At 40.3% G+C, this 19484-nt stretch overlaps 3 protein-coding genes across 5 annotated transcripts; 2 read left to right on the plus strand and 1 right to left on the minus strand.

Moving 5' to 3' along the window:
• Window positions 1-812: 812 nt before the first annotated feature.
• Window positions 813-2887, plus strand: LOC116774873 (TBC1 domain family member 7). The gene is made up of 6 exons (XM_032667651.2): window positions 813-1162; window positions 1233-1429; window positions 1538-1716; window positions 1984-2079; window positions 2251-2380; window positions 2503-2887. Exons 1-6 carry the CDS (start codon window positions 976-978, stop codon window positions 2596-2598), a joined length of 885 nt encoding a protein of 294 aa, XP_032523542.1. The 5' UTR covers window positions 813-975; the 3' UTR covers window positions 2599-2887.
• A 1333-nt stretch (window positions 2888-4220) lies between these two features.
• LOC116774899 (uncharacterized) lies at window positions 4221-12923 on the plus strand. Of its 2 annotated transcripts, none has more exons than XM_061524139.1 (11): window positions 4221-4417; window positions 7086-7287; window positions 7625-7753; window positions 8025-8133; window positions 8219-8320; window positions 8617-8692; window positions 8776-8921; window positions 8994-9165; window positions 9465-9598; window positions 9743-9895; window positions 10054-12923. In XM_061524139.1, the coding sequence occupies exons 1-11, from the start codon at window positions 4368-4370 to the stop codon at window positions 12768-12770; spliced, it is 3990 nt and encodes a 1329-aa protein (XP_061380123.1). In that variant the 5' UTR covers window positions 4221-4367; the 3' UTR covers window positions 12771-12923. The 2 variants fall into 2 exon arrangements, with proteins under 2 accessions (XP_061380123.1, XP_032523571.1); XM_032667680.2 differs by having other exon boundaries at window positions 8219-8257.
• Window positions 12924-16061: 3138 nt separating this feature from the next.
• LOC116774786 (protein Star) lies at window positions 16062-18922 on the minus strand. 2 transcript variants are annotated; one of them, XM_032667544.2, is made up of 4 exons: window positions 18660-18922; window positions 17839-18076; window positions 17289-17485; window positions 16062-17103 (listed from the first exon to the last, which is right to left on the minus strand). In XM_032667544.2, the coding sequence occupies exons 1-4, from the start codon at window positions 18669-18671 to the stop codon at window positions 16621-16623; spliced, it is 930 nt and encodes a 309-aa protein (XP_032523435.2). In that variant the 5' UTR covers window positions 18672-18922; the 3' UTR covers window positions 16062-16620. The 2 variants fall into 2 exon arrangements, with proteins under 2 accessions (XP_032523435.2, XP_032523436.2); XM_032667545.2 differs by lacking the exon at window positions 18660-18922 and adding an exon at window positions 18477-18580.
• Between the last annotated feature and the right edge of the window lie 562 nt (window positions 18923-19484).

Here is a 19484-nt window from a genome sequence, read left to right on the forward strand (position 1 = left end):
AATATTTTTGTTTTATTTGATCAATATTTAAATATAGAATAATTTCCTGCATATTAACTCTACGAAATAAAAAAAATAGGTTTTGTTTGGCTTTTGAAATACGTATCTTGCGTTTAAGGAACTAGTCAGGAATCATTTGAGCTCCTGTTGTACAAATTATTTAACCTGCACCCAAATAAAATTTGAATTTAATTGAATAATAATAATAATTGAACATTATGTACACTACTAAAGTTTTTGATGTCAAAAAAAAATCTTTAATTAAGTATAATATGTAACGACGCCTATTATTACCGGCCAAATTTAAGATTCAGACCAAGTAAGAGTTGCGCAGAATGCTATTTTTAGGTGTCATAGTTATGATGCGGGACGCATTGCCATACCCCACCATAAAATTTCGTTATCAACCACAAAGTTACTTAACGGACTCATAAGAGTAGTAACGGGTTCGCGTCTTAAAAGATTTGTTTAAAATTTTTAAGTACTTAAAATGCTTCCTTAGATTACTTAATACCTTAAATCGAGTCTAGACTCCATCAGTTAGATCACATGACTCTCTTTAAATATCATACAGATTCATGCTCTGTTAAAAGTAATTTTACTGATATTTGAGTATTTTGTTCTAACATTACTTGAGTCCCTTAGTAAATTAATTTACGTTAGAAATACTTATATTGTCTACATTTCGTATTGTTTAAATAGTGCGAGTAATTGATTAATATTGCACAACTGAGGACCTAAAATCTGTCTAATGTGTTTCTGACTTAAATCCTTATCGGTCCGTCTAATATCAAATAGGATTATACATATGACACTTGACAGTAAACGTCAAAAATAAAAATAATGATAAAATTGTAAATTAAAAATCAAAAATTTACAGAATTATAAATAAATAACAACATCCTGCCGTTAGTGCATCTACACTTGCTTCATTATAAATCTATAATATCCTTTACTCTACAGTTTAATTTCATAATGACCGATGAAAGAAACTTTAGATCATCGTATTACGAAAAAGTCGGATGTCGAGGTGTTGAAGAAAAGAAATCCTTAGAAATATTGATGAAGGAAAAGCCTTGGGATAAGGTTAAGTTGAAACAGTTCTGTTTGCGATTCACTGTGCCCGCTGCTTATAGAAATTTAGTATGGAAAGTGTTACTTGGTCAGTTGTCGTCTTTACCGGCTTTTCTGTTTCTGTTCAAAATCTAAATTTATTCTACATTATACTCCAGATATCCTTCCGGTCTATGCTGACTCGCATACCTTTGTAGCAGAGCAGAGAACAGATCAATATAATGATATGCTCTATGCTGTGGAAGATCTGGAACTGGTGGATATGAAAGCCCCTCGAAGCGAGATTTTGCTGGCGATGTGGCTGCTGGAAAATGAGGAAAGGAAACCACCAAACTTCCCGGAGACTAATTACTGTGTTAGCATAATCTTCATTTATAGCTCTTGTAGCAAGTCAGAATTAACATAATATTTTTATGGTTTAAAATATTGTTTATTTAATATATTAAAAAATGATAATACATAGTCTGCAGATACGTTCATACCGATAGCAAATACTCTGCTAGAGCTATATGAAAACGAGGTTGATGTTTACTGGCTCAGCAAAATGTTGACGGATGTTGTGTGGAACATGCAGAAGGAACTGCCTCGCTTAAAGGAAGCCTTCCAAACCATGCTGGAGAAGGAAGACGGAGAGTTGTACAAGTATATTAGTTTCATAACAGTAGCATGAACATTAACATCGTCTTTTTTTCTTACAACTTGTTATGATTTCATCGACATGGTACTTCAATGTAAAAAGTTACATCACATTCAGACTGTTTTTGTTATAAATATTAATATGTATTAATTATTTGTTTACGGGAACAATTACTATAAAGATGAAGAAAATAATCAATAAATTATATATAACAGATCTATGGTACAAAATTAAAACCACCTTATATTATTTTATCTAATATTTGTTTCCAGTCACCTGGTTGAAGTACAGGCTTTGGACAAGTTGCCTCTCACCAAGTGGTTCAACTGCTGTTTTGCTGGTATCTTAGATGAAACATCCCTCACCAAGTAGGTTGGAGAGCCTAGCCTCAAAATACTTCACAGTATAAGCTTGTAACGATGCTCAGTTTTTATGACTATTGAGTTTTATGTTCTTATTAAGTTGTATTCACTGAAATATTTGAGACTCGTAAACATTATGTACAGATTCCTTTGAACTAAGGTTTAACATCTCTATAGAATCTGGGATAAAATCTGCAGTGGTGCACCGAAGATCCTGTCTTTTGTAGCTGTGATGTTAGTTGTAACCCTGAGAAGAAACATATTAAAGGCAAAGACCGCTGAACAAGTATTGAAATGTGTGGCAGAGGTAATATTACAAAAACTATTTTATACCTGAATTTATAATCAACATTTAAAAAACTATTCAAAATTATAATATATATTGTGTTGAAATATATTAATAAAATTAACTATTAATTTATCTTTTAGATTCCTGAGCAATGCGAGGAGGTAGTTGCCAATAAGGCAATAGAATTATGGCAGTACTACGCACAACCACAGAATGACACTCTCGCTAAGAAATGATGTATGACTTTCTAATGAGGAGTCTCATTAGAAAATAAATTGCTTCTAAACAGATTGGTTTTAAACCATGAACAAAGTGACTGTGACAGTATTCGTGATCTTGAATCTAAAATATTGTTAGAAGTGTAGTTTGGGCGGTATGAAAAGGTGTGATCTTTGTAAGAATTATAATAAACTTCAATAAATATATTGTTAGTGATGTACAAATAATTTTATTTGAATTATATTTTAGAACACCTATAACATACTAACAAGTGAATGTTTTAAGAAATAAAAAATATGCTCTTAATTTGAGGATTTCATTATATTTAGCCAAATTTATAAAGTTAAGCATAAATGAAGACAAAACAATCTATATTTAAAACTACAGTGGATTTCGGCTATAACGACGATGAATGGACCACTGTTATTTCGTCGTTACATCCGGATGTCGTTACAGGCAAAGGCAAAAAGCTACAGACATGTTCATGGTTTATATTCATTTATTTTTAAAAATATTTGCACACATAGTTATTTACTGATACATTTAAAAAATTGTGTAATATTACTTTGTTTCAATTTATTTTTGCGCTAGCATACGCTGTAGGGTGTATTCTATTTTCATTACTCCTTCAATGTCTATATTATCCTTTCCATCACCAAATAGACAATATCTTTTGAGCCTTGTCACTGCACATAACACATCCTCAGTTGTAGGAATCTCACCTTCCTTGTCATCTTCTTCTTCCTCCTCATTTTCCTCATCTTGCGTCGTAGGTGATGAAGCAACAATTTCAACAATTTCATTATCAGTCAAATTGCTAGTGGTGATAAGCTGACTGTTTTTCTTAATTTTTAAGGATTTGGACTCAAAGCACTCTAATATTTTATCACGGTTTTTCCACATCGTAGATATTGTTGAATGCGAAACTTTGTATTCTTTGCACAAATCAGCAGTGTTTGCACCATTTTTCAATTTTGAAATGATTTCTACCTTTTCTTTAACAGTAAACGTGCGTGTAGGAGCCATACTTATTCAAAAGTTTATTATACACAGTTGCTACTCTGAATACCAATTTGTAACTGAATCATTTAAACTCGCAAACGTACACGCTTACCTAACTAATTACCTAGCTAATATTTATAAACAAAAAGTAAAGATTGCTGACCATCTGTATGGATGTAAACAAAAGATAAGAAAGCTCTTTTGTGCCTTTGGCGGCCGACTCCGGTCGCAATATCTGCTTGGGATTTCCAAGAATTTATTACAAACTATTCAATAAAAACAGTCGCTACACCCGAACTCGACGTTACATCCATAGTCGCTATAGCCATATGTTTGTACATACTAAAGTATGCTTTAATTCAAGGGACTGAGATTTAACGTCGCTATAGACAAATGGTCGCTACAACCAAGGTCGTAATAAATAAAATCCACTGTAATTAAGATAATCAACCAAATTCTATTTACGCTTAAACAAAACAATTCAACTTTAACTTATTCATTTATTTAATCATATCAAATATTTATTATAAAAATCAGTCTTAGTCGGTATCTAACCTGTTAACAAAAAATATTTTAAAATAAAGATACAATATAGCTAGTATACATTGAATGTTCAACATGTAGCAAAATTCAATAATCAACTGGCAACACCTTAATACTCGCCATTTTGCGAGAATGTCAGCCAAATCATCATCTCGCGTTTATCGTTAATTTTTATTTAATTTAACAAAATTTTAACGTTAAACTGCTTTAAAAACGCGACATATAGGAAAAGTTCAGTGAAATGGATCGTTTCATAAGTATGTGGAAAGTCAGGGAGCTGGCGGACAAGGTGTAAGTAGAGACAATATTTTTTAATTTATGCTAATCGTGATCACTCTTCTCAGTAAGTAAATTCATAGAGTTTTTATTCTTAAATTACTTATAATTATGATTCTATTAACATTTTTCATGAATATAACTTTACATTTCATCCGATTTTCTAGTGATTTCGAAGATAGTTGTTATCAGCTATGGGCGAAGTATTTTCTCTTAATCTTTTCTTGTACTAATCCGTACGCTCACACTCTATTGATGACAATGTGATGATCACATTTACATATAATCACAATATTACTTACTAGATATATTACACTATTTGTAATCATTTGGAAATATATATTATTAAAATTATTGTATAACTCTCATTATATCCTACTTAAAATTATTGTAACGAGTGTAAAATTAACACTTCTGTACATAGATTATGCACAATCCTATCGTGTTGACACTCAACATTGTTGAAACAGTAAACATCTGGGTTTAGTCTTACAACATCCTACACTGAAAAACTACTCATAAAGTTACTTTCACCACTAACTAAATGTCTATGACAGATATGTTAAATATGTTTCTTTATAGGGATTTTTATATATATTTATACATTACAGTATTATTTCCTCTCAATACATTACTTTCTAAAACTCTGTATGTGTGAGTGTATGTTTTAAGGCACAGTATAGTGAATTAATAGATAATAATCAGTTACCATTGTAACAAATATCAATAACATTTCCCAATTCCATTTCTACTGTCTTTCTAAGCACCTTATTTCTCAGTGTTCAACAATACTCACATGTTTATAACACTGTTTCTATGTAAATAAAGACGATCATATCATAAATCCACATAGTAAAATTCTTCTGTATATATCAAGTCCACGTAACATTCCATACTTGTAGGATATTTTCTATTTCATTACATATAATGAGAGCAGCTGTTGGTTTCTGTTGAGACAGTCCCTGTTTGTAAACATTTATAAACAATCTCTGAGACTATTTTTTAAAATGACACTAAACATACCATTACTTGACAAACGCACCAACCAAAAAACAACTTTATTATTAAATATTTTGTATGTATTGTTGCGAATTATAATTTTGTTTACTGAGCGGAGAGAACCAAAGCTTGTGTCTGATGGAGTGACGGCTTCCTCTGTAATGACTCGAGATATTTTTATAACTAACAGCTAATACCAAATGTACATAAATTATTATTTAACCAACTTAGACAGTAAATAGTAAGTTTGGTGAGTTTGTTTCTCAATTAAATTAAAGAGAATTCTCATATGCACGAAAATATCACATTGAATTACAGACGTCACCAAGATAGATATTGATAAGATATAAAGAGCTATTAAAATATAATTAGTATATATATACACACAAGTTAATAGGTCTTGTAATACTTGTGAACATTCTGTTTGAATGCCTGAATAGTTGTGAATGCTCAAGGTCTCTCACTATACATTGTGTACATGCCACCTATGAGCCGTGTTTCAGGATGTCGGCACCAAACTCCTAAAGTATACATTTTTATTATTTGTAATTGTAATCTATCAGATATAACACATTTGTCTTATCTTATACATAACCTTGTGCCCCTTTCACTTGCTGTTTCACAATATTAATAGCATAGTACCAGATTTTCCACATGTTACATGAAAAAATATTTTACTGAATTATGATTACTAAAAAATATGTAAAGATTAATATTGCGAACACACAGACGCGGCGGGGCAGTTTATTTTATAATATGTATAGATACAAGTATGGAATATATATTATATTCTCGTCAGTTTGGTTCCTCACAAGTGACTCATTAACATACATATATATTAAAATTATAACAAGAACGAGCTGTTTCTGAAATAGGTTGATAACAATGGAATGCAGGGTTTTAGGAAACGCCACTTTAACAACGACCTTGATGTGAAAAACTATAATTTAGACGACGAAATAATACAATGTAACTCATCAGTATTATACGAAATACACAGCACTACATCCGTGAGGCTCCACTAGCTCCTGTCCGCGACTTAACAATCTGTTGCGGAAATGTTTATGTTTACAGAATAGATGGACTCAAGTCATATTTTCATACATATTAATTTCAATATATAAATATAGTGGAGTGTTGTATAATGTAGTACAAGAAATTGGTACTTCACACACAGCACAGATCTATAATAGGGTTAGTTATAGTTTCTTTTAATTCACTATTAAAATATTATACACTTATGGTTGATTTAAATACTTGCGTCAAAAGTACGTAATGTCTAAGGGATGTTTTTATTATCCTCTTCAGTCTTTTATTTACTTTACGAAAATAATATATCAGTTAGAAAGCACCTACTGTATTTAAATTAGTTACTGAATACTATTTTTTTATTCTGGTAATATATGCGACGGTCACATGCTGCGTCTCCAAAAAAGACAAGAATGAATATTTTAAAGCTACCTTTAAATAAAGAGAAGAATATAATTACGATTCCTTCATGTTTCCTGAATAGGATCGCAACACAACTGTTAGTGTAGATACTTAATAGTTATATAAATAAAAATTTTAATATTCTATTACCGCTGGGATAGTAAAACGAATATATATAAAACAGAACTTTCCTTCAAAGACTGCTCCATTAACTTAGTTCCAACTCTTGATATTGATGTCACGGTTATCCCAGGACGAACGTGGTGATGAACTACACGGAGGTGGAGGGCAAGGTCCGGGAGGCGACCTCGGACGAGGCCTGGGGTCCCACCGGCCAACAGATGCAGGAGCTGGCGCTGGCGACCTTCACATACGAACACTTCCCGGAGGTCATGTCTATGTTGTGGAGGAGAATGTTACATGACAACAAAGCGCATTGGAGAAGGACTTACAAGGTTAAAGTCATACACAGACGGACTGAACACTATGAAATAGTTTTTATTAAATATAAACAGAGCCATAAATACATTAATTACTTTACAAACAATGTATTTATATATAATAAGTATATTCATAATGAATCACAGACATTGTCTTCATACAACAAACAACTTATTTATCACAGAGTTTTTGGTAATGATCATCTTAGCAAGCAATTATTCCTCACACAGATTTGCTAAATGCTAACATTAATCATTTCAAAATTGTATTTTAATATTTACTTACTGTTTCCTAATCATCTATCTAATACAATAATGACATGTATTATATGTTGTCCGTGTCCACCTCCAGTGCCTCCTCCTCCTCAGCTACCTGGTGAGGAACGGCTCCGAGCGAGTCGTGACCTCGGCCAGGGAACACATCTACGACCTGAGGTCGCTGGAGAACTACTCCTTCGTCGATGACTTGGGCAAGGACCAGGTAGGAAAGATATATGTTACATAAGGAACAGGTTTATGTTAACAGCTCAGGGATGTTGACGTTGAATGACTGGACCGATTTTGATGGACTTTAGCTGTAGTAATAAGCAAGAACTTTGCAAATTTTATGTTACATATTGTATATTTATATTTAATCAACATATGTTCGCGCCAGTCAAGTCTCAGCCGTCTGTTCCGTGTAGTATACAGTCATACAAGGCGTGACTGTGAATATGATAACATATGAACTAATGTATGTCCGTATGTCCCAGGGCATCAACATAAGGCACAAGGTCCGCGAGCTGATCGACTTCATCCAGGACGACGACAAGCTGCGGGACGAGAGGAAGAAAGCCAAGAAGAACAAGGACAAGTACATAGGTGAGGCTCCGGGAACTGGTACACCTGCCGACACAACACCGCCGTGGAGCTTATCGTATGATACAGGAATGTTATCTGTTCACAGGAATGTCTTCGGAGGCTGTGTCTCTGGGCGGGCGGGGAGGTATGGGCGGCGGTGGGGGACACGGAGGGTGGGGGGAGTACAGTGACAGGGCCGGGGGGTGGGGTGAGGGACATTGTTGTACACACGATAGACACATGATAGTTTAATAACAACATTCGGACAATAACGAAAGTTACTCAACATACGATGCGGACTGATGTCTGCGGATGTTAAAGTTATATGGAATAAGGAATGTGGGACCATCGAAATAAATGACTAATTTTCATTATATAAATAGTGAGGTCTATAGCTCAGAGTCCCGATACAGCTTTTAGATGTCTCATTTTTTTAGTTCTGTTGAATTGTACTCGATCACTAAAAAGATATTAAGTTTTCATATTTTTTTTTTTATTTTTCAGACGACAAAGATAGAAACGAAGACGACTACGACAGAGAGGACTCGGACGGCGACGACGGACACACCAAACATAACAAGTATATAACACAATAAAACATCACTAGCGCATGTACGCAGACATACGGGCTGTAGTGACACAAACACACATACGTCGTTACAGAGAAAACGTGTACCGAGACTCCGAGGTGATAGACGAGTGTCCCGTCCCGGCCCGGGACAGCGAGTACACCTCCAGGACGCTCAACATCAGTCTGAGGAGTCCCGCCAGGAACAAGCAGAGCACGCCCGTCAAGAAGATAGACCTGGGTGAGTACACGCCCGCCGGGGACACACATACAGCGTGATAATGTAACTGACTTGCTACTGACTAATATTCAGGAGCGGCGGCCAACTACGGCAAGACTCCCGGGGCTCCCCCCGCCCCCGCGGTGACGCCCGGCCCGCCCCTCACCTCTGGGACCCAGCAGTCACAGGAGCTGCTGGACGAGTTGTTCAAGACCTGCGCACAAACAGACAACACGCCGGCCGGAGAGGACGACTTTGACCCCAGGCACGTCACGGACAGATAGGGTTACATGAATCATGTACAAGAGAGATCCCAAGGAGCTAGTCATGTGTACCGTCCGCCCCGTGCAATATACTGAACGCACCCGGGTGGAACTCTGATGATGTATCTTAGACAGGAAACATTCGAGCGAAAATTATTCACGTTATAATATATAAGACATTGTATTTTGTTCTTTCTTCTCTCTCTGAAAACAATTGGGAAATAAACGTAAAAAAAAACAGTAGTGAATGTTCTCGGTACTAACATAAATACTATTATAAGATAAAGCTTTTAATTTCCAGAGCTGACGAGCCTTCAAGCAGACCGGTGAAGAACGATGACTTTGGAGATTTCAGCACAGCCTTCAGCGGAAACGGAAACGACGAGGGGTTCGCCGACTTCACCAGCGCCTTCCACAACAATAACACGCAGACAGGTCGGTACTCTATACATACAAGACGGTCCCTCTCCGAGGAACAAACGTCTGTGATGGAAATCAAATGAAATCTATTTAGACAAACAAGTTACAAACATAAATAAAGGTCTCTACAGACGACCGATAACATGTATTATGTTACAGTTTCAGCTCCCACCTCCAACCTCCAACTCCTGAGTGAGTTGTCCCCTGCGATGCCCAGTTTGACCCCCGGGTTGACCCCTGGACTAGCTCCGGGCCTGACCCCCGCCCTCGACCCCCTCTCCTCGCACTTCGACAGCGCTCTCAATATAACAGGTACGGTATAAAAATACTATATGTATGATACCACTATATTATTTGTATCCGAAGGTACATGTGACTACTAGCGACCTCCCCCCTCCCGTAGTATGTTAGCTTGTGTGTTGTGATCGATCATTAACTTGTGGGCACATTCAGGTATTGTTTATTTCCAGATGGTGACCGACCGACACACAGCGACCGGCTCAGGGCCGAGATGAAGAAGCTGGTTAACATACTACACGTGATGGAGAGGATCAAGAGCGAAGGAGACGTGGCCGACGTGAACGGAAGGATACAAGTCATAAAGAGATACCTCCCGGGGCCCGTCACCGTACAGAAGCTGTCCAGGTGTGACAGCAGGCTCATAGATCACGAGGCCTTGGAGGTGTTCTCCCAGCTGCTGGGCAGCATCGTCCGGGTTCTGTTACCTCATTGGCCGGAGTTCAGGGACGAAGTGGTGTATCTGTTCACGGTGGAGGAAGGCTTCGACGTTAGTAACGAGATACTCACTAACCTGTGCGGGTATGTCAAGGAGGACAGGAACGACGTGGTGCTGGAGGCTCTCGGATATGTGACGCTCAAGTTCGCAAAGAGCGACGCCGTGCTGGCCTCCATAATAGACTGCAGTGTGGCCGGAGAAGACGTGAGGCTCATGACAGACTGGGAGGGCTACGTCCAGTTACTGACAACGCTACCCGAGAGGATAGCCAACAGACTGGAGATCAAGACTCCGATAGAGTTCTCTCACGAAAACTACTCGTTCATCCTCCTGTTCCAAGTGATCCGCTCCGTGGACTACATGTGTCAGAGCAACTTCTACCAGGGAACCCTGTATAATTTATCCTATTTATCGTACCTGGTGTCCAAATATGTCGTGTACTATATAAAGACGGAGGCCGTTCTGAAATTGTGCGACATGTTGATCGCCTGGACCGACGACAACAACGACGATCCCTACAGGTTCGTGAGGAGGAAGCTGATTCAGACGGTGCTGAATAAACTCAGCAGACAGGCGATCGACAAGCTGGCGCTGATCCTGCTCAAGAGATGTCCGATCGTATACAGCTCAAAAATCCAGCCGATTAAATTATTATTAGGGAATAACCTGGAGCTGAACAAGGACTGGCATGAGATACTCACCTTCAGGATACCGTTCTACGTGCATCCTCAGAACTTCAGGGACACCACCATCCCGGAGAACCTGGTTTACTACATTGCTACCACCAAGAACGCCCTGGACATACTCACCAACCTGATAGTGACGCTCGCAAAGACCTGGGCCGACGTTCATCTCAACAACGTCATCAACATAGACCACCACATGCACACCTCGGTGCTGCTCGTGCTGGCCATCAAGTACAGGATCATAATGTGGAGGCAGAGGAAGGGCGTCTGGAACCTAATCGAAATAAAGAGGATGCTATACAAGGGGATGTCCAAGCATCTAGACATACTCACCACGGAGTTCCGCTGTGTGGGGATGGCCACGGTCGAGATAGTCTGCAAGATGCTGGTCGAGGTGGACGACTCCGACCGCGCGGCTGTGGAGAGACTCAACTTCGAGTTCAACGAGTTGGGGCAAGTGTGCGTCGACATCTACAACACGCTGGTGACCATAACCAACAAGTGCGTGCTGGACGACCGAGCCAAGCCACCCACAGCCGAGCGGAGGCTCATCGACGCCCAGCAACTGATGGACGTTATAGCGGAGAAGGTCACGGACCACGTCGAGAAGCCCGTCCAGAACACGATAGTGACATGCGCTGTCAAGGGACCCCAGCAGACCAAGGAGATCGTCAAAACCATCATATCCGCCAAACTCGACGCTCTCAAGGGCGGCAGGAACCTGGACCTGGACTCCGACGACGACTTGCAGCCCTACGACATGACCAACGACGTCAGCGTCGCCTCCAAGAAGAAACCCAACTACCTGAGGGATCTGTTAGAGGTGGTCCGGGAAGCCAAGGATCAGGAGTCCTTTGAGGCCGCGCTCACCTCGGCAGAGAATCTCGTGAAGAAGCAACTGAAGCACGAAGACGGGAAGCTCGCCATCGAGCTGTTGGACCTGTTCGTGCACCTGGAGGAGAAGTACCACGTGGACAAGTTCAAGAGTCTGAAGTTCAACACGGCAGTGGCCATCGTATGCAGCCAGCCCAGGGTGTGCGCCGAGCATCTGTGCAAGGAGGTGCACAGCGACATCGGCCGCTACTCGATATCCACCAAGATATTCATGTTGGACGTGTTCACCGAGGCGGCCGAGAGGATCGCCGACATCAAGACGGACCCCTCGTACGAGATACACAAGAAGGCCGAGATCATCATCGAGGCCAAGGAGCTGCCGCGCGACGAGGTGCTGAGGCGGAGGCTGCTCAAGAAGACCAAGTTCATACACTCCAAGCGCGCCCACCCCTTCTCCAAAGCCAAGAAGAACCAGTTCGCCCCCGTGTCGGATTACTTCTTCTACCCGCTCATTGCCGGCTTCGGCTACCGCCAGCTGACGCTGAGCCACCACAACCTGAAGCAGGACATCGACAACCTGCTGCTGCTGCGCTACCTGTCGGCGGTGGGCAGCGTGGTGCTGGCCGCCAAGAACTGCCCCAAGTGTCCCGTGTACTGCCGCGAGATCCTGCAGATGGTGCTGTTCCTGCGCTTCACGCCGCACCCCGAGCTGCAGCTGTGCGTCATATCCATCATCGCGGCCATCGCCCTCGCCCTGCCGCAGTCCATGCTGAAGGGCGAGTTCTACGACGTGATGATGGAGCTGTGCTCGTGGGTCATCGACTTACTGACGCACGCCGACCTCTCGCACCGCCTCGGCGGACCCAAATCCGAGGCCACCGTGTTCGCCGGAGAAGTGTTGCATCTCATACAAAGCGCTATGGGCGAGTGATCTGCTGCAGCGCTAGGTTTAATATTAGGTGTTAAGTTAAGATAGTCTCCAGCGCCCCCAGCGGGCGCGTCGTCTCCACCGAGCTAGTGTTAGTCGCGTTCTGTGCCGTCGCCATATACAATGTTACGGTTTAAATAAATTTTGTCGATCTCAGGTTTCTTTTAGTCACATGTACCTTCGACCCTCATAACTGTCGTTGACGCGCCATCGGTGAGTATGTATCTCGTCGCGGTTAGAGTCTTGTGTTCGTGTGTTCATGTCGGTGTCCGTCTTCAGGTTTGCAGCCGAGCCTCCAGCCGTGTCGCCTGCAGCCGAACCCTCAGCCGATCCAGCCGAGCGCGGCTCTGTCCCAGCGGAGCGGCGCGGCCGCCGTCAACAACAACCAGTCGAAGCTGGCCCCCCGGCTGGGCGCCACGTGGGCGGACAGCGCGGCCTCCACCATCATCGACGTGGACAACCTGCTGTCCCCGCGCTCGCCCAAGGCTGGGCCCGCGCCCTCCATCAACCAGCTCAAGTCGAACCCCGCCAGTCCCGCCCACAGACCGGCCTGGCCCGTCGCCTCCAACAGCAACAACAACAACAACCTCACCACGGACGACCTGCTGCAATGATACTCGTGACGGGCGGGCGCTCGCCGACCTCACACACCTACCACTAGTGGGCATCGACACACGACACACGGAGCGTTAACAGTCCACCGACCTACGTTGACGCTATCACGTGAAAGGATTTATGAATGAAAAACGGGAAACGCTCCGTATGTAGTGTGACGATGAAGACTCGTGGTAGGGATATGTAATGCCCTATTACTAGATAGGAACAGATTATATAGAGGGAGAGGTGTTTAGGGGTAGTGGACCGCTGCACCACACTGAATGATATTAACCCACGGACCACCCTACGTCTGTACATACTTATAATATACATATATACGAAGCTCAAATCATTCCCGATGTATTTCAACATATATCACTCGTATAATGTTGGAACATCAGCAACCAACCGCACCCCCCTCGGCGGAGTCGGGTGCGCCTGTGTGAGCCGTGGACAGAACGTCTAGGGCCACGGGTAGTAGTGCTGTTAGTTAGTGTTTAAATAAAGTAACTATCATTATCATATCGGAGTTGTATTTTTGTACGATCGTACGTCATGTACTTAGCGCCACGTGACGCCGGGCGGGCGGCTGGGCGGGCGGCAGCTCAGTGTTCACGTGTTGTTTACATTATTTCATATGTAACTGACTACGTATTATTATCTCTTAGTTAGTCCTTTCGTTGTGACGTCATCACGGACCGTCTCACAATGTCTCGTTCCGTACAGATGTGCTCTTTTGGTGCATTTTTTATTGAAGTTAATATTTACATACATTTCTATATAAGTAATTAGAACAGAGCTCGGTGCGTCGTTGTGGAGGACGTTCGTTTTGATAAGTATTAAAAAAAATAACGGCCATTTTGTTTTTATTTAATTAAGTTCCGTTTCAGGTTGTTCGTACTGTATTTGTTTTAAGTAACTCTTCCGTTTAGAGATTTGAGAGCAATAAACGTTTTAAAGTTTAATTCTTAATTGTTTTATAAATGTTGTATAGTTGACGTGTTGCGTGTTACGTCCGCGGCGGGTCGGTCGCACAACGCTTAGTGTAAGTGGTTGGTGTATTAAAGTTGTATCATGTATATATACTGGTTGTTGGCGGACGGCGGAGAGATTCCCGCGACGAGCGACGCACGGACGGAATATATTATTAATAAATGAAAATTTAACGCAACTCTTTCATTTCCACGACCCTATTTTATTACTACATGTTTCGATTTCTTTCCAACAACCGTGTTCAGGGGCAGGCGTGATGACAATTCATATATTTTGAACGAAACGTCTAATGCCTGGTGCCTCTATCAAGACGAACGCGTTTCTTCATAATTGAGAGCCGAAGTGCGTCTAGCTTTAAGACTTGTGTCAACTTAGCTTTTGTCTCATAAAGCTATTTTATCATTGTCCACTAGCTGTAGCATGTCATCCCAAAAGAAAAGATAACAGAAATGTCAACAGCAGGTACAAGGTTTTGTTCAGCTCCTCGGGTACGGATTTGATTCTTGATGACAGTTCCTCAATATATCTAGCTTAATACTTTACTGCAGCGCCATGAGCGCTCCAAGGCGAAGCCAAGTCTATTAGCTTTATTAGGTTTGAATAATAAAATATGCGATAATAAAAATATGTTTTACAGAATACGATAAATAGAAAATAAAGTTCATTCAACAGTATTTTAGGAAACATTCATACGTTTCCGAGGCAAATAGAATTATTTGGTAGTAATGTACGTGAATTATTGGCACGCACTGAACACGAGCACAAAGACATTATGACTGTGATAAAAACACTCGCATAATCAATTGTCATATATTAACCGATAATAAAAGGGAATGTACCAATTATCTAAATATTACTTATTGTAATGTTTATCTACACAGAGAAATATGTACGACCAGTCAAACAGGTTATATACATCAGTACTGGTTGTAGATAAAACACTTGTCTTGCCTTTAACTTATGATAATAACTGAATGAGCAATAGGTACTTTGTATTCAATACGCGCGTTCTATTAACAAGTCTTAATGCGGACAGAAGGCGAACTAAACTCCGGAAGGTATCAGTTGAACGACTGTAGTTAACGAATTAGCGAGAAAACTGATTGGAGATAACGACATCTAGCGGACATTCAGCATACTGACTAAAACAACGACGGAAATCAGAGGGAAGAGACAGGCTACATGTCGGAGGAAAGCCTGGCGACTAGCTGTTTACAGACGCGCTGAAAGAAAATTTGTAACCATTCGTTTATAAAGCTCGCACTCGGAACCGTCACTAGTGACCTCTGTGAAGGATAAGAACATCTGCTCAATATTCATGGAAAAACGACTACTTATCATTGTTATATCTTTATAACACTGATAACAGAGATAGAACTCTTGATGTTCAGGTCGTGCCCCCCCCCTCCCCCTTCCTCCACTACTCCACAGTTTTCTTCTACTTGATGTATTTTGTTCCAGATCTCAGTCAGTGTCCAATGATCATACCGACAGTTGTATAACAATATTAGTTCGTCTGGTTATTATATATAATAACACGTATTCTAACCCAGACACATCTTTTATATATTTGACTTACCAAAACAACAACACTTGGCTAAGCTTTCAGTTACAGGATAAGGGCATTCGGCCCAGGTCTTGGGTTTGACATGAACTTGGTGCTCGGTATTTGTGTTTGGTTTTTAAACAATCAATAAACAATCGTTATCATTGAATTAAAGCCTTTAATTTGTGAAAAATTGAGCGAATACAAAACTAAATCTAGTGTTCCTTAGATTTAAGCTTAATGGAGACCGACCTCACCCGGGCAGGGAAGGAAAGGGATCAATAAAATTAAAATACACTTAGACCTTACAGTTGCCATTAAACTAGTCGAGAGAATCAGTCTTACAACAATCAAATAAAACAAATCATATATCAAATAAAAAATGGAATGAGTGCAACCGAAACCTAGCAATTAAATTAATACTTAAAATAATTAAAAATTATCAATTGTTATCATTATTATTATTAAAAAACAGACGCACAATGTAATACTCAATTAAAACATTAAAAATACCATGGAAACTCGTTGCAGGAGGCGCTCGCTCCGCACTGAGCATTGCTTCACGTTCATTCCTGTGTAGTGCGGTGAATCGAGGCAATAAGTTAAAACGTTCCGCTGATTATTCATTAGTTACTGTCGTGTTAATACTGCGCGCGTGCTCGCGGCCACGCTGACTCTACTTAAAATGGACGACTTCCGTTCTCATCTCATCTCATCTCACACGTCTCCGTCGAGGCGGAACAGCAGTCCGTCGTCGAAGCTGGCGGCGAGGCTGTAATTGTTGGCTCGCAGCACTTCCGCGGAACGTCGCAGCACGTCCCGATCCGACGAGCGCACGTCCAGTACCCGCAGGCGGAGTCGCTCGAAGGGCAAAGCCTCTAGAGCTCCGGGGGCGGCGGGCCCGTCGAGCGCCGTGTAGTCGGCGCGCGTCGCCTCGGCCGCCAGCAGCACCGTCAACAGCGGCAGACACAGCACGCGCGATCGGAACACCGACCCGTCCGTATCCAGCTCGGCGTAGCTCACCTCGCGGGGGTGAGGGCCCGGGGACAGGCAGGCGTGCAGCGCGCGCTCTGCCCTCAGGGACAGGAAGTCGCGCGGCGCCGCCCTCACCGCCAGACCGCGCCAGCCGCGGGCCTCCAGCGCCAGCGCCGTGGGGTCCCGCCCGCCCGAAGAGAGGAACTCTACCAGCGTGCCGTTGTCCTAAGGACAGGAGACATTAACATACGTGCCACAATCGCCGGACAAAATCACAGTCAGTTCTTCAGTACTTGTTACATTATACATCCTCCCTATGTCTATACACATAAGCACTAATGCTCATCACAGTTCAACTGATATGCATATTTGAAAAGATTTCTTGCGAGTCGTCAGTGAACGATACTCACAATCTTGCCGAGTATCCCGTCGAGCACCTCGACCCGTGGCGTGGTGGTGGGAGGAGGTGATGAAGGGCGGCGAGGTCGAGACGCCAGGTGTTCCTGTCGTTGACGGACATACTCCACGAATGTAGGGGACTCGGCTGAGATGCGAGCCAGCTCATAGTCACGAGACATGTTCAGACGGAACTGCTGGGCTCCCAGAGCTGAAATTACAATGTTACCATCCATTAATATATTGATAGATTTCTATACTCTACGGAGATGTTTTAAAAATGACTAACACAAACCAGACATGTTTCACTTCATGGAATGGATGAGAAGCTACTGATATCAACATTTTTTTGATATAATCTGGTAGAAACATGAATTTGATATTCTTATAATTATTTTTAAGACTGAAATAATGTTAAAGAAACATTTAAATTAAATAAGAAATAATGCTAGCAACTGTACCCCAATATTCAGAAGGAAGCGGATTCTAGTCCTGGTTGTGTCGGTAAACTTTCCATCCTGTATTCTCTAACTTATGTGTTTATATAAGTCAAGTATAACTCACCGACGGTATCCATGTAAATCAACAGGACGGTCATAACGGTGACAAATGTTAGTACAAACAACACGGCCGGCAACAGTTTCCTGTACAACTCATTTGGTGGTGTTTTTGTAAATGAGGGTATAAACCGAGGAGATGAAACAGGGTTGGGAGCCACAACCTTCACAGGCCGGGGGGCTGCATCTTTAAGCTGCTCTGGACATTCAGCGGAACCCTCGGGGAGTGGATTTTCTTGTGTTTTCTGTTATCAAATAACACACATGTAGTTTAAAAGTAACCAGCAACTTATAAAATAACTAATAAAATTAATATCACTTCTATTGTTATGTTGATTTTTTCAAAATTTTTATACAACATGAATTGAAAAGATCTCAAAATAACATTTAGTCATGGTATTTATTAATCATGGTATTTATATATTCAGATATTACTTAAAAAAGGCTAAATTTTTGTTTGTTTATATACTTTAAGAGATATTAAACTAATTTAATATCTTTGGATAAAACAAATTTTGAAATTTTCATAAATAGTTTATGAAACTGAATAAAAGTTTATCATTTATATTTCTGAAATTTAAAATAAAAACAGTTCTAGTAAGGGCAGTTATAATTTAAAATTTAATTTATAAAATCCAACAGTACCATATTTATTTTGTTTCGTTCAAATAACACTAAAATTTTCTCATAATACTCGCCAAAATGAAGCCTTACATGGCAGAGCAAAGACAGGTGCACGCGCTACAATTTTTTGTCGTTTTAAATTTAAAATATCGGTAAAATTTTAAGTGAAAAGAGGTTTTAATCAATAATAACAACTTCACTTACCTTTTCGGCCATAATTACGTAAAAGTGTAATTATTTTCACTATCATGTAAAATTCGAACACTTAATATTACTGCATTCAAAATAAGGCACTGATGTGATTAATTGTTCACCACGGAGTAAAAAAAATGTAAAATAATTGTATAATATTTATTGTATATCAACAATAACACTATATTACAAACAATAAATAAGAAACATCTTGATCGCGTTTCTCGATGCAACCTAACATGCGGTGAGTCATAAGTGTACAACGCTGAATGCGACAGATTATATTTAAATATTCATAGCACGTTTTTTGCCCTCTATATTATAACATCAAAACAAACAATACTTTTCATCGCTTCTACTATAAAATTAAAAAAAGTTATATATTTTATGTCTATCCGAAGTTATAACTAAAAACATTAGAAAACCAGTAAAATAAACATTTTGCAAAGAACACAAATATCACGTCCTAGCTTCCGAGGTAGCTGCTAGGCTAAGATGCCAAAATTAAAATAATTGAAGTCCCTATTAAAAGATTTATCTTTTCGCCCAAATAGTTAAGAAATAATAAATATTGTTTTAATAACATGTTGCTAGATATAGTATTTTTGTTTATCGATATTTGTAATCCGAGGCCATCTTTTGTTCTAATAAAAATATACCTTTTTTCTCTTTGACACTTTTAAAGCTAGATTTACTGACTTTTCACGTTTGTAAGTTTACGTAAATGTACGAGATATATAATATTAAGTTAAATGTGTTAGACAAAGACTAAGTTTTGAATGCAAATGGTAAATGCTACAATTAACTTTAAAATTCTTCTGTCACTTTTAAACAACA

Source organism: Danaus plexippus, chromosome 23 (assembly GCF_018135715.1).
Source record: "Danaus plexippus chromosome 23, MEX_DaPlex, whole genome shotgun sequence".
In the NCBI taxonomy this organism is placed as follows: Eukaryota; Metazoa; Arthropoda; class Insecta; order Lepidoptera; family Nymphalidae; genus Danaus; species Danaus plexippus.

What these genes read in the sequence shown, in the direction of transcription:
- LOC116774899 (XM_061524139.1), top strand. Translation starts at nt 4,368, where the DNA reads ATGGATCGTTTCATAAGTATGTGGAAAGTCAGGGAGCTGGCGGACAAG. An exon ending in TGACAGGGCCGGGGGGTGGG is followed by an intron (nt 8,321 to 8,616) that starts GTGAGGGACATT and finishes TTTATTTTTCAG; the next exon opens with ACGACAAAGATAGAAACGAA. An exon ending in CGTCAAGAAGATAGACCTGG is followed by an intron (nt 8,922 to 8,993) that starts GTGAGTACACGC and finishes ACTAATATTCAG; the next exon opens with GAGCGGCGGCCAACTACGGC.
- LOC116774873 (XM_032667651.2), top strand. Translation starts at nt 976, where the DNA reads ATGACCGATGAAAGAAACTTTAGATCATCGTATTACGAAAAAGTCGGA. An exon ending in AGTATGGAAAGTGTTACTTG is followed by an intron (nt 1,163 to 1,232) that starts GTCAGTTGTCGT and finishes ATTATACTCCAG; the next exon opens with ATATCCTTCCGGTCTATGCT. An exon ending in GAAGACGGAGAGTTGTACAA is followed by an intron (nt 1,717 to 1,983) that starts GTATATTAGTTT and finishes ATTTGTTTCCAG; the next exon opens with TCACCTGGTTGAAGTACAGG.
- LOC116774786 (XM_032667544.2), bottom strand. An exon ending in GATTTACATGGATACCGTCG is followed by an intron (nt 17,486 to 17,838) that starts GTGAGTTATACT and finishes TTGTAATTTCAG; the next exon opens with CTCTGGGAGCCCAGCAGTTC. An exon ending in ACGGGATACTCGGCAAGATT is followed by an intron (nt 17,104 to 17,288) that starts GTGAGTATCGTT and finishes TCCTGTCCTTAG; the next exon opens with GACAACGGCACGCTGGTAGA.